The sequence below is a fragment of the Octodon degus genome, unplaced genomic scaffold (assembly GCF_000260255.1).
Source record: "Octodon degus isolate 3935 unplaced genomic scaffold, OctDeg1.0 scaffold00285, whole genome shotgun sequence".
NCBI classification, from domain to species: domain Eukaryota; kingdom Metazoa; phylum Chordata; class Mammalia; order Rodentia; family Octodontidae; genus Octodon; species Octodon degus.
Window position 1 is genome coordinate 895,318 of NW_004524861.1, and position 15,027 is coordinate 910,344.

Genomic DNA, 15,027 nt, shown 5'->3' on the forward strand with positions numbered 1-15,027 from the left:
TACTTGTATCTGTAAATATCTGCTCTCATCATTGTAACTTCGAAATACTGTTGTGAAGAAGTGAGATCACACACAGCTGGCCTCAAATAGGCACTAAGATGGGCGGGTACAAGTGTGAGCCCCTATACATTCGTTCTCACGGTCACGAATGACCCTGGGGAATCCAGAGCGCAAGAGCCAGCGCAAAAAGTTTTCCTAGTTTGCAAGTGGGAGCCACGAGCTTCAGGGAGCCCGCGCTGGCAAAGGCTGCCTAAGGCGGGTGCGTGCGGGAAAGCTCCCTGCTTCCCCCCAGGACGTAGTCCCACCAGGCCCCAGACAGCCCGTCCCCGTCCCAGGCAGCTGGGACCCAGCTCTCAAGTGGCTCCCAGGACCCCTAACAGCTGCGCTCCCGACTGTCTAGAAGGCGGCGACCCGACTGCTGGGCCAACCCATGCAGGCCTGGAGCTTGGGGACACCGCGCTGTCCCGGGCCTTTCCGGAGGGGCACACGGTGTGACAGCGCCGCCTGGCCCTGGGGGGCAGGGAGGGGACTCCTGGCACGGGACCCGCCCCAGCCCCGGACCCCCGGGGCCCCGGCGCCCTCAGCTCTTACCCGGGCCCGGAGCCCGTGCCCACAGCACCGCCACCAGCGCCAGCAGCCACATCGCCCAGCCGCCCTCCAGGCGCTGTGACGCCTGCAGCGCCACCACCACCGGCCGGGCCGCGGTTCTGCCCGTGCCCGCCCTGGGCCCTAGACCCTCTGTCCCATCGGCCCCGCCCCCGGCCTCCAAACTGGGCCCCGCCCCTGCACTGCCCCTGCGGCCTCCCCAGTTCCATCCCCTCCCCGAAATCCGAGCAGTCCACCCCGCCCATTACCGACCACGCCCACCACTTGTCCCGCCCCCAGTCAAGCCAAAACTCAGGCCACCCCAGCCTCAAAATAGGGGAGCCCCCTACTGCTGAGAACGTATGCACCTGCGACCAGTGTGTGAGTGTCTTTGATCCCTCAGACAGGGATTCTAGGGATTCTGGGAGTTAGGGGCTAGGAACCAGCTACCTCTAGCATACCTGCCCTGAGGCCAACCTGAGGCGCTGTGCTCACTCCTCTGGGGCCTCTGACCCAGGCCACTGAGAAGGAGAAGATGGGCCATGATGCAGACCCAGGGCCAAGTGGCTTACAGATATTACCAACTCTTCCCACTGTGAGCTCCAGGTCAACGCTTAGTCTCCCTGTACCTCAGTTTCTGCCATCTGTGCTACGGGGCCCACTTACTCGCTTGGGGTTAGAAAGATCAAATGAGACAGTCCCTTAAGGTGGCAGCCAGCACCTGTCAGACTGCTAATACGGTATTAGAGATAGGGACACAGAGGCAAGAGATAAAGGAACAGACTCATGTCGCAGCCAGAGACCCCAGCAAGGCCATCTAGCCCAGTCACTCTGAGCCAAAGATTCCTGTCCATAAGCTCAGGTTCTGAGCCTGTCTGAGGAGCTGGGTCAGGATCTCTGCATGGGAAAAGTCTGTGTAAGGAATGTGGAATTTTCCAGAGGGCACTGCCAGCTCTCTATGCCCCAGGCACACCTGGTGTCTAAGCCCCGGGTGTCTTCAGCCTGGAGCCAGGTCTGTAAAGCAGGCCCTGCTGGCGTCTACTGGCCAGCAAGGCAGCCCCAGCTGTGGAGCTGAGGGTGAGCTGGCCTCAAGGTCCCTGCATCTGATTCCGAGGGCAACTGAAGCCCACTCAGGCTTAGGGAGACCTAGAAACCTGTTTAGCATTGTGTCTCACTGGGAACTTGGATTCTGAGGTTATGACCAGCTGGCCTGAAGCCTGAGGCAGTGTTTAGGAGGACTAGGGATATGTCCTAGACTAGGATGCATGTGCTAGTTCTGAACAAACTATATTCCATGTTAAGCAACAGCTGTGAGTTTGGAGGCAAAGTGACCTCTTTGAAAATGCTACTACTCAGTTGAAAGTGACATGTGTGTAATGGCAAATGGGCCTGAGTTCAGGGCTAGGGAAGACGTGGGTTGGTGCACGGTCCTCAGCGTTCTCCACCCAGCTGTGCCGCTTGCAGTGACTTTCAGTTGGCGGAGACACGTCGGCTACACTTGGAGAAGTCAAACCCTGCTCTGCCAGTATATATTTCTAACTACCACCTTGTCCTTGCAAAACAGAGATTATGTCCAATCTGGCCACTCTTTGCCATGCTTTCTCTTGGACCACACTGGTGTTTCCTGAAAGTTGGGGCTAGAAAATGCTTTGCATGAAGTTCTGGGATATATAATATTGTGCACTTTTCAGCTGGGGCCTCTGTTACTACTACTCAATTTCCCAAATGATCTGGCAGAATTTATTGGTGAAGGGTTTCCTCTGTAACCCAAGGACAGAGAGTTTACCTAGTGGGTATGGGAAACACAGCCAGTGACCCTCATGGGACTCATATTTCTGCTTCACCAGTCTACACTAAAGAAACCTTCATGATCTTTCCCTACGTCCACTACCTGCCCACTCACAAGAGTAGGATGATTTAAAAAAGTTCCATTAATTGTTCACCCAGTCCTGGAACTATCAAGTCTGCCTTTCTTCCAAATTAGAATGATAATACCTAACTACTTTTACCAAATTACCTCTACTAAAAACATCTCTACCTGGCACTTCTGTATAAGCATTCAAACTGTTGTAAAGTTGATCCAGGATTCCATGTTGTTAAATACTCACCTAATCGTCAACTAATCTTTGACTCTACTTCCTATGGAGGGGACCACCTCAGAAATCCAGACTCTCCAGATAACTGGAGTCTGTGTTTTGAGAACAGATGCATTCTCTTCCATGATAGAGATGGAAGAATATGGTTTGTAATCAGTGTAAGTTTGTGTATAGCAGCTATGTCCCTAAGCTAAGAGCAGCAAAGAAAAGCAACTCCACAGGAGTCAAGCTGGTTCCCACTTGGTGCACTTCAGTGTGGATGTATCTAGGTAAGTTTGATGATTTCTTCCTATGATTGCTCATAGGCATGTTCCAGCTCAAAGCAGTGTTATATGCTTGAACTGGCACTAAAAGACATTGAAGTGTTGACTGGATAGAAGAGGCTTTCAGCTGTGACCCATGGCAGGAGGAGAGAAAAGGGATTGTTGTTAAAGGGCAGACTGCCATCCATCAGTCAGAAGGGACAAGTAGCAGGATTTTGCATGGGACTTGCAGCAGGACAGCTAGGAAGGATATGGAGTGCACTGGGTTTTTCCCTAATGGTAAGAAAATCTGAAGCTGCAGACTCAACAGATACAAATAACTAGCTAGAAATAGGGCTTCCAAATCAACTGTGTTGATAGCCCCAACAAACAGGCTCATTCACCATCTTAGCAATGATTGTGAGCTTAGTACTGGGTTCTACAGACTTGTTGGGGGAAGCTACCTAGGCCAGTTTCCAGGAAACAGAAAAGAAGGTACCCAAGATTCCTACAGGGCTCCAGAAAAAGTGGTCTGGAGTATGAAAAACTAGGAACTGGCAGATCACCTACCTAACTGACCACAAGGAAATTTACCTTCAAACTGATCACTGATGTCCAAGACTAAAATCTCATTCCATTCCTATTGGGTTAACAATATACCTTAGTTACTGCAGGCTGATCAGACCCACAGTATTCCAAAGGAGTGGACAGAGAAAGCTTAAATGAATGAGACAAGTGGTATGATTTTAGGGCTCCAGGAGAATTCCAACCTCTCACCAATATTTTCTAGGGTTTAGAACAAAGAACTTCCCTGGGTGGTTTGTATTATTAGCTTTTCAAGCAAAGCAGGGAGATACTGAACAAAATGCAGGAATCTGGGCAAGGACTTCTCCAAGTAGTACATATGTTAATTTAGATGTTATCTCCAGGAAGGCCTTCACCACAGCAGGGAGAAGTCTGTAGTTACAGTCTACATGTAGTTAATCCAGGTTGGAGCCAAACGTCCTCAGCCATGGCCTTACCTCATCCTTTGAGGCATTGCGAATTGGCAGGCCTCAGTGGGAAGCAGTGACTCACTGTGAGTCCACTGCCCATCTCCAAACCAGGGCCCAAGCCCAGGACAAACTCACATGTAAACATGAAAAGCCAGTTGGTTACTATTAGATCCTGCTCAGAGCCACTTCACAGTGGCTCCATCACATCCCATTTCTTCTACTTCCATTGAAGAAAACATCAAAGGGCAAGAAGACAGACTGAGGAACTGCTCAGAGTAAAGGAAGTTAAAAAGATACAGTCTGTGATCCAGGTGGGGATGGGGGGCCCAATGCCAAAGGACATTGTTACTGGTGTGAGAAATTCTCTTTAATATGGACAGGCTGTATTTTATCTAATGTGAATGTTAGATTTCTTGAGTGTGACTATGGAAAAGAAAGTGTATTCTCAGGAGCCCCTCATGGAAATATTTGGTGTTAACAGACAGGATGTTTGAAAATAAATCATAAATAGTTTAGCAAAAATAGTAAATCTATCACTTGAATTATATAATGCACACATGGAAAGTGACATAGAGGTAAGGAAAGACACACAGCATCAGTTAGGTGATCTGATGAAGCCAGATGAAGAGTCCACGGAATTCAGTGTACTGCTCCTGGGACTTTTAATATACTTTCCATTTTCCCCCAAAATAACTTAAATGTAAAAATTTGCTTATAGCTGGGCACAGTGGCACATACATATAGTCCTAGCTACTTGGGAAGATAAGATAGGAGGATTACTAGAGCCCAAGAGTCCAAGCTTAACCTGGGCAACAGAGTAAGATCCCATCTCAAAAATAAAGGACTGTGGAGATAGCTCAGTGGTCTAAGCACCTGGCTAGGCAAACACAAGGCCATGGGTTTGATCCCTCATACCACATGCTGTGCTGGCCCCGCCCCAGGTACACAGAGTAACCCACGAAGACTGGACATCGTGACACATGCCTGCAATCCCAGCACTGGGGAGGCGGAAACAGGAGCGTCACTACTGAGTCCAAGCTGTGCAGTGAGACTCTCTACCAAATGCATTAAAAATTTTTTTGAATTAAAAAAAGTTCATGAATTCAAAATATCTGATTTTCTTTGATTTATATATTGATCACAAGCATCCTATAATTAGTGTCACATAGATCATAAAAATTTTCAGATTTCATTTATTGTAAAGTGCCGTCCATTATAAAATGTTCCCTCCCTGTATTAGAGATGTTATAATAAATTAGATTTCTGATGTTTTGGAACTTTGAAAAGAATACTTGGACTTCCAGTTAGTTCCCATTCTGGACTCCTAACAATTTGGAGATTGGTGATAAAGACCTCTCTCTGTACATCTTTGTACAAAAGTCAGAGACGTCCAGCTTGGAGCAAGTCTAGATTAAAGTACTATGGAAGAAATAGATTGCAAGCAACTACACACAGAGGACCATCAGTTTACAGGTCCCGACTCACTTTCCCAGCAATGGGGGAAGAATCTCATCACCACTGGAAGGCTGGGCCCCGTTGGGCCCCCCAATTCACATAAGAGGCAACTTGGTTTCACAAACCATCATATGAAATTGATACTGTAGCTTGAGTTTTATTGCTGCTGTAATTGTGTGTGTGTTTCATTTATAAATGTGTTTTTGTTTTACAGTGGCAAGGCTGCTATAAACTTCGATGTCCGTATTTGTGTCATTTAGATGGTTTCAACAGCAAGAACTAAAGTCAGCACAGTCTCCACTGCACGTGCCTGACCTTTGAAGCCCAGGCCTCCAGGCTTACCTATGGTGAAGATTCTCACTCCTCTTCTGAAGCTGATTTGGGTGCTCCAGGGGCTGCAGCAAGTCCAGAAGCAGAATGCAGATAGCAATTCAGCTCAACCACCCTGTATGGACAATCCCACAGGGCCTTTGTGCTCTATCCCAAGCTAGGCATCAGGACAGACAAGTGTGTGTGTGCACATGCATACACACAAGCATGCACATGTGCATGTACACACACACATACACATGCACACTTGCTTTCACACCCATATATGAATACTCTGGGTCTGTCCTGGTGCCTGGTTTGGAGGTCTGGACATGGCCTTCCTGTGAGCCTCTGGGTTCCAACTTCCCTACAGCTCAGCCCACCATCCTCATGTCTATACCTAGCTATTACTGTAGGGCTATCTCTTGGCCTCCCATGGAGTTGAAGTGTTGGAGGGTCAGAGTACTGCCACACACTCACACATCCAAGTCCTGATGAAAAGCCCATGGCATACTGCTTGCTTGGGGACACCACCACTCTAAATTGGCCAAAGTCAGCAGCTCAGTTCTACAAGTACTTACTTTTCCCAACACTTGTGTCCATGAATACTTACAGGCACTCACCATTCACTGTATGTGCTTCTAAGGACCCTCAACCGGGAAGCCTACCTGCCCACAGGGCAAGTTTCCCATGGCTACCTTCCCATGTCTGGCTCCTGCTCCCCAAGATCTATCTTAGACTTCTTGGACCTCCATAACAAGTGCCATATATGGGAGCTTAAACAAGCAGATTGCATTCATTGTCTCATAGTTCTGGAGGTTGAAAGTCTGAATTCAACGGGTTAATCTGACACCTTAATTAAAAAAAAAAAAAAAGGCTAGTTCCTTCAGAAGCCTCTGAACATCTCTCTGTGTCTTCACATGATGCTGCTGTTCCTCAAAGGCCCGCATATTGAAGACTTGATTTTCATCTTAGGGTTACTGTGAGAGCCCGGAACCTTTAAGAGGTGGAGCTTAACAGCAGATGTGCAGCTCACTGGGGGTGTGGGACCCTGCTCGCTTCCTCTTCCTGTTTCACACCAGCCATGAGGTGAATGGGATTTCTCCAGCACATATCTGCCATGACACGCTGTCTCACCACAGCCCCAGAAGCAACAGGGCCAACCAATCATGAGATGAAATTTCCAAACCTGTGAACCAGAGTATACCTTTTTCTTCACAAACTGATGACCCCGATTGTTACAGTGATGGAAAGCTGACTCATACATGCCTTTCTGAGGCTGACCAGCACATACCATCTTTGTATATCTGTCAATCATAATCTCTTCTTGCAAGATCATCAGTTATGTTGAATTAAGGCCTAGTTTTGTGGCCATATTGTACCTAAAATGCCTCTTTAAAGACTCTGACTCCAAATAAAGTCACATTCTAAGGCAGTTGGGATTAGTTTCCTATAGAGATTTGGGAGGATACAATGTAACCTATAGCCAAATTTTGTTACTGAGCTTGTCAGAGATGGCAGAAAGCTATGAAAGGTCTGTTAAGAACCCATTATCCTTGTCAGCCCCTGACTCAGACTTCCTATGTGATGTCACAATGCTAGTTAGTGTGTTACATGTTACTCATAACATCTGCTACTCGCTGTCCTGCCGTCCTACCTTCCTTCATCCTGCTTCAACTTCTTTCCTTTTATTTTCCTCATATGATGTTGTCTATAGGATCTTGCACCCAGTGCTGAGCTTTCTCAGCCAAACTCCTGCTCTGATTCTCCTTTGAGAACGTTTTTACCCCAAATTTTCAATTTTGTGAGAACTAAGGACACATTTCTAAGAAAGCTTTGATATTTCACTATATTGTGGCTGGCTGGGTCCTCATCTACTATAATTTTTCTTACAATTAAAGAGAACTCAATTTTAAAGGACCAAGGAATAAGATGGTGAGAGCTGGGTTTCTCACAGTGTGGTCTTCATACCACAGATAAGAACAAGGAAAGGCTCCAAAGTTTGTGCAAACTGCAATATTGTTATAATGAAATGTTTTGCTGCCTTTTGTTCTAGAAGGAATTTGTGCTAATACAGACCCTCACAAAACACTATGAGCTAGAGGAAAATAAGATCAATAATCACCAACTAGAGATAATTACTTGGACACTTAATTGCATTTTCTGTATTTCCATGAGTATGTTTACCTAGTGCTCTGATTTGAACGTGTCACATAAAAGTTCACAGATCCCTCCCTTAATCCTGAACCCGAGTAACCACTAATCTGCTTCCTGTCACCATAAATTTGCCTTCTGGAATATTCAACATACACAAAATTATGGATGGCTTGGCCTTTTGTGTCTGGCATCTTTTACTTGACAATATTTGCAAGGCTCATCCATTTGTATCATGTTGCAATTCTTGACATGTATGTTTATGTTCCCTTTAAGAACCTTGTAATGTTAGCTCTTAAATTAAGGTCTTTTCAATTTTGAGTTAATTTTTATACATGGGATAGGGATTCAACTCCACTGTTTTGCATGCAGGTGTACAATTGTTCCAGTACCTCTTGCTGATAACATTCTTTTTCCTCTTGAATTATCTCAGTACCTTTATTGAAAAAGCAACTGATTATAATCTTATGAGTGGTCCATATTATCCCGTTCTTTTAATATTAAGATAATCATAAGAATGATCTTTCAGTATGAATTAGTGCAATGGCAAACAGAAACAGACAAAGCCAAGGATTTGGAGACAGATTTATTCCATGTTGGTCAGGCACTGACAAGGAATCAATCCTCATAAAAATGCCAGGTCTCCAAGGCCCACGGAGGAGGTTTCTATGGGGTCGCAAAGGGGAGATAGAGTACTTGGCTGTCCTCACTAGTTTCTAAAGTTTGCATCATAGTGACCAACTATGCATCATAGGGATCGTCCACTTCTAAGAAACTGAAGCAACTGGAACTGTCACCTGGACCACTGAAGTGTACTGGCTGGGGGAGGGCGGCATTTTTTGATACAGTTTTAATTCTTAACTGTTCTTAGTGAAGAGATAGATGCTAAATTTACTGTGTGATAAATTACTTCTCTCACATTCTTTTAAATTTGATTATTTTTCTATTTATAAATGAGATTAGGGCTGGGGATGTGGCTCAATGGTGGAGCTCTTGCCTTGCATGCACAAGGCCCTGGTTTTGATCCCCAGCACCACAAAAAAATTAAGTGTATAAATGAGATTAATAGGTCATTTTTTTTTTGTTTTAGTGCATCTTTGTTGGTTTTTGTAATTGGGTTTATGTAAGTTCCATAAAACAAGCTCTATCATTTCCTGTGGTTTGAGAAAGTAAAAGTGGTTCATGATCTGAAATGCCTGAGGATCCTTTGAATATTCTAGAAGTGTTCCCCTCACCCTGATACTTCCCTGTGGAGGTTGCATTTGTTGGCAAATATTTAAGTCACAAATGAATACTTAACTTTGTTGAATTACACTTGTGCATAAAGAGCAAGTCACTACTTTGTCCTCTCCTCTCCCATCCATGCCAGCTGAAGTCATCCAACAAGAGTGTATGTCATCCGGGTCAGTATCATCCTGCGCTTGTCCTAACTATCCATCTTCTCTTCCAGAATCTCTAGCTGCTGCTGCTCAACCTAAAGAAAATACAGCCTGTACACACACACCTTGGCTCTCCCGTGTGCCTCGCATCTGTATTTATGTGAAAGCTTGAGTCGTGGTGTGGTGTGGTGTGGTGTGGTGTGGTGTGGTGTGGTGTGGTGTAGCAGCTAGAACACAGGTGGGGGCTGGGCTGGCTGGGTGTGAGTCTGGTTCTGCCCGCACACCACATACGACGACCCTGCCAGATACCAGCTCCCTCGCCAATAAGACATGAATGATAACGGGAGTGACAGCTCATTGGATTGTACAGCACACATGTGGCTTAATCTGTAAATTGTTTTAAACAATGCCTAGCCCTTCAAATATAAGCATTTAGCATACAACTGTATTTTTCACTTGAAAATTGGAATTCCAGACCTTAGTAGCTATTATGCCTCATGTGAATTTCCTCATCTGCTGATATTTTCATTAATATTCAATATTTTAATCAACATTTAAATATTCCCTTCCTTAGTACTTTTTGTCTGAGCAGCTTCCCTGTCCCTTAAGTTGCTCTTGGATTCAACCTACGTACCACGTCCCTTCAATATCCTGCACCTCTTCAAAGAAACATTTGACAAAGTCATGCTCCTTTTTCTCCCCCCTAGATCTTTTTTTTTTTTTTTTTTCAGTCTTTTTGGGACAGGGTCTCTCTATGCAGTTCAAGCTGAACTTAAGTTCATTTTTTTAGCCAAGGCTGGCCTCAAACTCTCTCGAAGATCCTCCTGCCTCAGCCTCCTGAGGGCTGGGCTTACATCAATGGTCATCATGCTGAGCTTCTCCCCTCTAAATCTGCCGGCCCATTTCATAGCAAATTGAGAAAGCCTCTGGCCTTGGCTGAATCTTCACAAGACTAGCATCATCCTTACAGCAGATACCCATTCTGCAGTGACTCACAGCTTCCTGCTGCCCTGGGCCAGCAGGGAATGCAACCAAGGCAAGGCTTGTGGGCCTCAGCTAATCCACCTCCATCCTGGTTACCAGGCTTCTAAGAACCACACCTTTTGAACCAGCTTCCTTTCCAGATGTTTCTGTTTCAAACTCTGCTTATTTAAAAGCAGATTCATAAGCATCCCAGCCAGTGTTTGCCCCTTCTCTTTTTCCTCCCCACCCCCCCCTTGTTCTCTCCTTCCCCTTCCTGTTTTTTTTTTTTTTTTTTTTTGGTGGCACCACGGATAGAACTCAGGACCTGTAGCTTGCCAGGCAAGTACCTATTTCTTTGTAAATGGCACCAACATTCAACACCCACCCTCAAATGCCTGGCAGTCATCCTGGACAGCATATTCCCACCAACTTCATCCAACAGGAGCCATCTCCATAGTTTCAGTCGTCTAAGTTTCCTTCATGTTCCTCCTGCCACCTGCTCTTTACCTTGTTCACAGCAATGCTGGTTCTTACCTATCTGTTACTGTGAAAGGGTGATCTTTCACAAATGCAAATCCAAATGCAGCTTGCTTAAAATCTCTCAAGAGCTCTTTGTCCTGGGGAGTAGGTTTCAAGGCCCAAAGCCCTTTTTGATCTTCCACTGTCTTGTCAATGTTACCCTCTTTCCTGGCTTGGACTTCTGCAGGAGGCTTCTAATGATCTCTCCTTGTGCTACTATCTCAACCCATGCCCCACTAAAGAGAGCTCTGCAGTGTTGATCTGATCTTGCCCCTTCTCAGGCCAGCTGTGCAAGCAAATACTTAGGCAGCCTGATGAAGGCCCCTCTAGCAAAGAGACATCAAACTGCAACACCAGATGAGCCCAGGATCAACCAAAGACAGATGGAGGGCTGTGCTCCACTCAGGGTGAGCCCAGAATGGGAGCAGAGGACCTGAGAGATGGTAACAGAAGCAGCAGGAAAGGCTGTAGATCATGAAGCAGGCACCCAAGCTCATAGGGCAGCACCCACGTCAGCCTTCCAGTCTCTGTTAATACTTCAGATGCCAAATCTTTACAGAGTGTTTGGAGAGATAAACAACCCAGCACTGCAGCCAGGTCAAGTGGCTTGTCCCTAAATGTCCTGTCTCATCTCCTTTTTATTCTAAGGTCCCGTATGTTCTCACCCAAGGACAACTCCATCCCCAGGGAACAGCTGTTAGCACCTGGGAACATTTCTAGTTGTCATAGCTGCAGTGGGAAGGAATGCTAGTGGTGGCACCGAGTGGGTACAGGGCATTTCCCAGAGAAGAACCATTCACCGGCGCTATCTGCAGTGCTGTACCTGGGGAAGTAAGTCTCTTGCCATGGTCTACCTGTCCTCCAAGGCCCACGACCATGGCCTTTGGGGAGGTTTTCCATCCTGACCCACCATCTCTGTATGTGGCCCTATTCTGGGCATCCCCATCCTCCTGGATAGGTCCATCCCGGCCTGGTGTCTGTTCATTTTTTTTCCCCTAGAATAATGGAGCTTGGTGTTCAGGGTAAGTATTTCTGATCAAAAGTGTTCTAAAGTCTTTGTGCTGTCACAGTCAAGACAGAGGTGCGCTAGAAATGAAATTACCATCAGGGAAATGTGTAAAGCTGCATGTAAAATACAAATGAGTAGTAGGTTTAGACTTGGGTCCCCCATCCCTGAATCTCATTACTTATATGCAAATATTTCAGTGTCTTAAAAAATCCAAGGGTCCTCTGGTCCCAAGCACTTGGGGTGAAGGCTTCTGCAAGCCATTGGCAGGTGCAGCTCAGATGGCGAGCCAGGACTGACATCTTATCTTGATGAATGCACCTGGCAGGAGGGTGTAGGTGACATTTACTGGACTTGTACAGGATAGGCAGGAACTCAGATCAAGACTTCCCCGGCCCAGCCTCCACCCTGTGAAGCTGCCGTCCTCCCCTCGCCTGTGCCACTTTGTCACCTACAAACAGCCCCTTCTATGGATGCCACCTGATAGTACGGTTCAAAGAGTCGCTGCCGTCCACACTTGGAGTTATTCAAGTTTAATCCCAATAACAAGAATGGAATTCAGGCAAATGACGGATTCCTAACAATGTAAAAATAGAGCTGAAGCTTCATTTGCAGTGGGCTTGCCTGGGATCCACAACCTGTACAGCAAGCAGGGACCCAGTAGCGCCCCCTGAAAAATCAGAGGCCCTGTGGCTTGTGCCTCTCAGGTCCTGCACCAGGGCAAACACCCCAAGCCCTCTTCTTCGCACTGGGGTTTTTGAAAAACTGCCCTGGAGGGACTCCATCCCCTGCGCCCAGGCTCTGATCCTGCTGGCTGGAAGAGGGGCGGCCCGGGGGGCTGGATAGAGGGTCAGGGGCGCTAGACAGAGGGTCACCTCCCTTGCACTTTACTCCCGCTGCTGCTGGCGCGACCCAGGGTCCTCGCGGCGGGGCCAGGCGCACTGCTCACTGCCCTCCTCAGGGCTCGGCTCTTTGCCCTCGAGTTCCGGGTCCTGCCCTTGGCCCCGCGCGCGCCTCCTTTCCAGCATCTCCTCGAAAAAGATCTGGCAGCTGAAGCCCTCGCGTACGCCATGCTGTGCGTGCTCCAGCAGGGCGGGCAGCGACGGGAAGACGCGGCAGCAGGCGACACAGCGCAACCCATGTCTGGTGGTGACCAGCGAGTCCGGTGGCTCGCGTAGCTCCTGCTCCAGCTCCGTGTTCTCGCATCCCGCGTCCTCCTCAGGCTCCCCTTCGTGTTCACCGCAGGCCTCCAGGTCCCCGCGCAGATCGGTGTTGGAGGCCACCTCAAAGGAGGAGCCCCTCTGCCGCTGCCGCCTGAGAAACTGGGCCTCGCGGATGCGCGGCTGGCTGCTAATGGGCGCGAAGCCAGCCTCGGTCTCCCAGGCCACGGCCACGCCGCGCACGGTCTGCACGCGGGTGTACAGCGCAGGCACGCTTCGTGGGCCAGGGTCCCGGTCCTCCCGAGGGCACCCGAGCCAGGAAGGTCGCGGGGAGTAGGAGTGGTATGAGGAAGAGGACACAGATGATGGTGAGGAAGGACTCCAGCCCAGCGAGATGCGCCATCGTGTCCTTGGGGAGAGGTTGTCTATACGGGGCAATGCTGGCCCCCCCGCGGTCTCTGTGGAGCACAAGGACAAGGCATCAGCGCTCTTGATGGATAGGGACAGGGTGTAACCTGCCTCCGGGAGCTGTGGGCACAGAGGGGCCCTTGGACAGCCACCTGTCTTTGCCTGTTTCCTGCTGCGCTGGGTGACAGTGCCTATCCTGTGGGATGATTAAGGGCAGTGATATATGTTACCATCCAAGAACTCGACTGAGTGTCCAAAGGGTACCAGCTGAGGAATACAGAGACAGCAGTGTTGCCCTCATGAAATAGGTGCTCCGGGTGCTGTGTAGTCCCACTCGGGTAAACTAAGGTGACTGAGTATGTGTGTGTGACACATGTGCTAGACAGAGCAGCCACACTGAAAAGGCCACATGGGACCGCTGCCAGTGAGGTGACAGTGTAGGAAAGGCAAGGCAAAGCTACAGGAATAGAACAGGCTGCCAGGAGCTGGCAAGACTGCCGTCCAGGTGCACAAGGCTGCTGGGGCTTAGGACGATGCTGCTCTGTGGGCTGTGGCTATGGTGGTGCAGAAGGCACCAGTGTCACAGGTCTCCAGAGGGAGTAGTCACAGTTGCTGGTGACTGTGTAACAGACAAGTCTGCTCCAAGCCAAGGTTTAAAGAGCAGGGATGCCCCCACCTTCCTCACACCATTTGTGGTGGGTCTCTATCTCACTGGGGGCATCTCACCTTCTCCTGGGACTTCCATTGACACTTACTGTGTCCCTGCTGCCATCTAAACACATGCCATATTTGAACTCTTAAAATTCAAAACAGCTGTGAGGTTTAATAGGCTTAATAGCTGTGGGTTTTGATTCCCATTCAACAAAGCAGGAAACCGAGGTACAGAGTGTAAGTGCCTGAGGCAGTCACTCTGCCCCAAGAGCACTGCTACCATGACAGGCTGTGTGTGGAGACACCCTGACCTCCATCGTTATGTCAAAGCCAGAGTCACACATTGCCATGTTGTTTTATCCAATCTGCATTGAAATAAATACACAATGGTTAACATTTTACATTTCCATCCACATAGCTCCTGAAACCTCTTCTGGTACACACCCAAGTCTAGGTCAGGGATCACCTGGCACCCGAGGGCATCCTTCCTTGGGTGCCCATCCAGCTCACACTGGCCCTCAAGTTCTCCTTACCTGGCCAGAACATTTGCAGACTGCCCTCCATGGACTCAGGGCTAGTCACACTGAAGGTGGTCCCATCAGTTGTGGAATCTTCTCCCTGAAGGTCCTTGAAGTGGCGTCTCATGATTTAAAATTGCACCTTGTGCTCTGTGCCGTGGCTGTGAGTGAGATTTGGCTTAGGCAGTGCTGAGCCTTCCAGCTGGCCCTGGCCCGAGTGGCCCCTGGGCTGCTGCAGTCACTAGGCTCCTGGCTTTGCTCTGTGATGTCACCAGTGACACGGTTGTTCTGTGCCTAAGAGCCAGGCTAGGCTTCTCAATTCGGGCTCGTTTCCCCTGGGAATGTAGTCCAGTCATGTGTGTTATCAGGAAAACACACAAAAGTGTAGACCATTACAGGTGTTCACAGACATAAGACACAAACACATAAGCACATACATGGACATCTAAACACATGCATCATCCATGATCACTCAGGTACATATGCAGGTGAACACACACAGGCACATAGTATGCAGTAACATGAATCTGCAGAACTGACACAGAGACACACACATAGACATTGAAAGGAGATAGACTTTCATGTAC

General features: G+C 48.1%; 2 protein-coding genes across 6 annotated transcripts in view; both read right to left on the reverse strand.

Annotated features, from left to right (window-relative positions):
• The window catches only part of Vstm4 (V-set and transmembrane domain containing 4), an 88,759-nt gene extending 88,026 nt beyond the window's left edge, over positions 1-733 (reverse strand). For all 5 annotated transcript variants that reach the window (XR_002819296.1, XM_004646963.2, XM_023707257.1 and 2 more), the window contains exon 1: positions 592-733. Coding sequence is in view for 4 of the 5 variants with exons in the window: in XM_004646963.2 (XP_004647020.1) it covers positions 592-643 (52 nt within the window). In the remaining variant the exon portion in view is untranslated. The remainder of the gene's footprint in view (positions 1-591) is intronic.
• Positions 734-12,518: 11,785 nt separating this feature from the next.
• On the reverse strand, positions 12,519-14,621 carry Fam170b (family with sequence similarity 170 member B). Its single transcript, XM_004646964.2, has 2 exons — positions 14,433-14,621; positions 12,519-13,319 (listed from the first exon to the last, which is right to left on the reverse strand). The coding sequence occupies exons 1-2, from the start codon at positions 14,565-14,567 to the stop codon at positions 12,591-12,593; spliced, it is 864 nt and encodes a 287-aa protein (XP_004647021.1). The 5' UTR covers positions 14,568-14,621; the 3' UTR covers positions 12,519-12,590.
• Between the last annotated feature and the right edge of the window lie 406 nt (positions 14,622-15,027).

Coding starts and splice junctions, on each gene's coding strand:
- Fam170b (XM_004646964.2), bottom strand. CDS start 14,567: ATGAGACGCCACTTCAAGGACCTTCAGGGAGAAGATTCCACAACTGAT. Junction 13,320..14,432: donor AGGAGAACTTGAGGGCCAGT/GTGAGCTGGATG, acceptor TGCTCCACAGAG/ACCGCGGGGGGGCCAGCATT.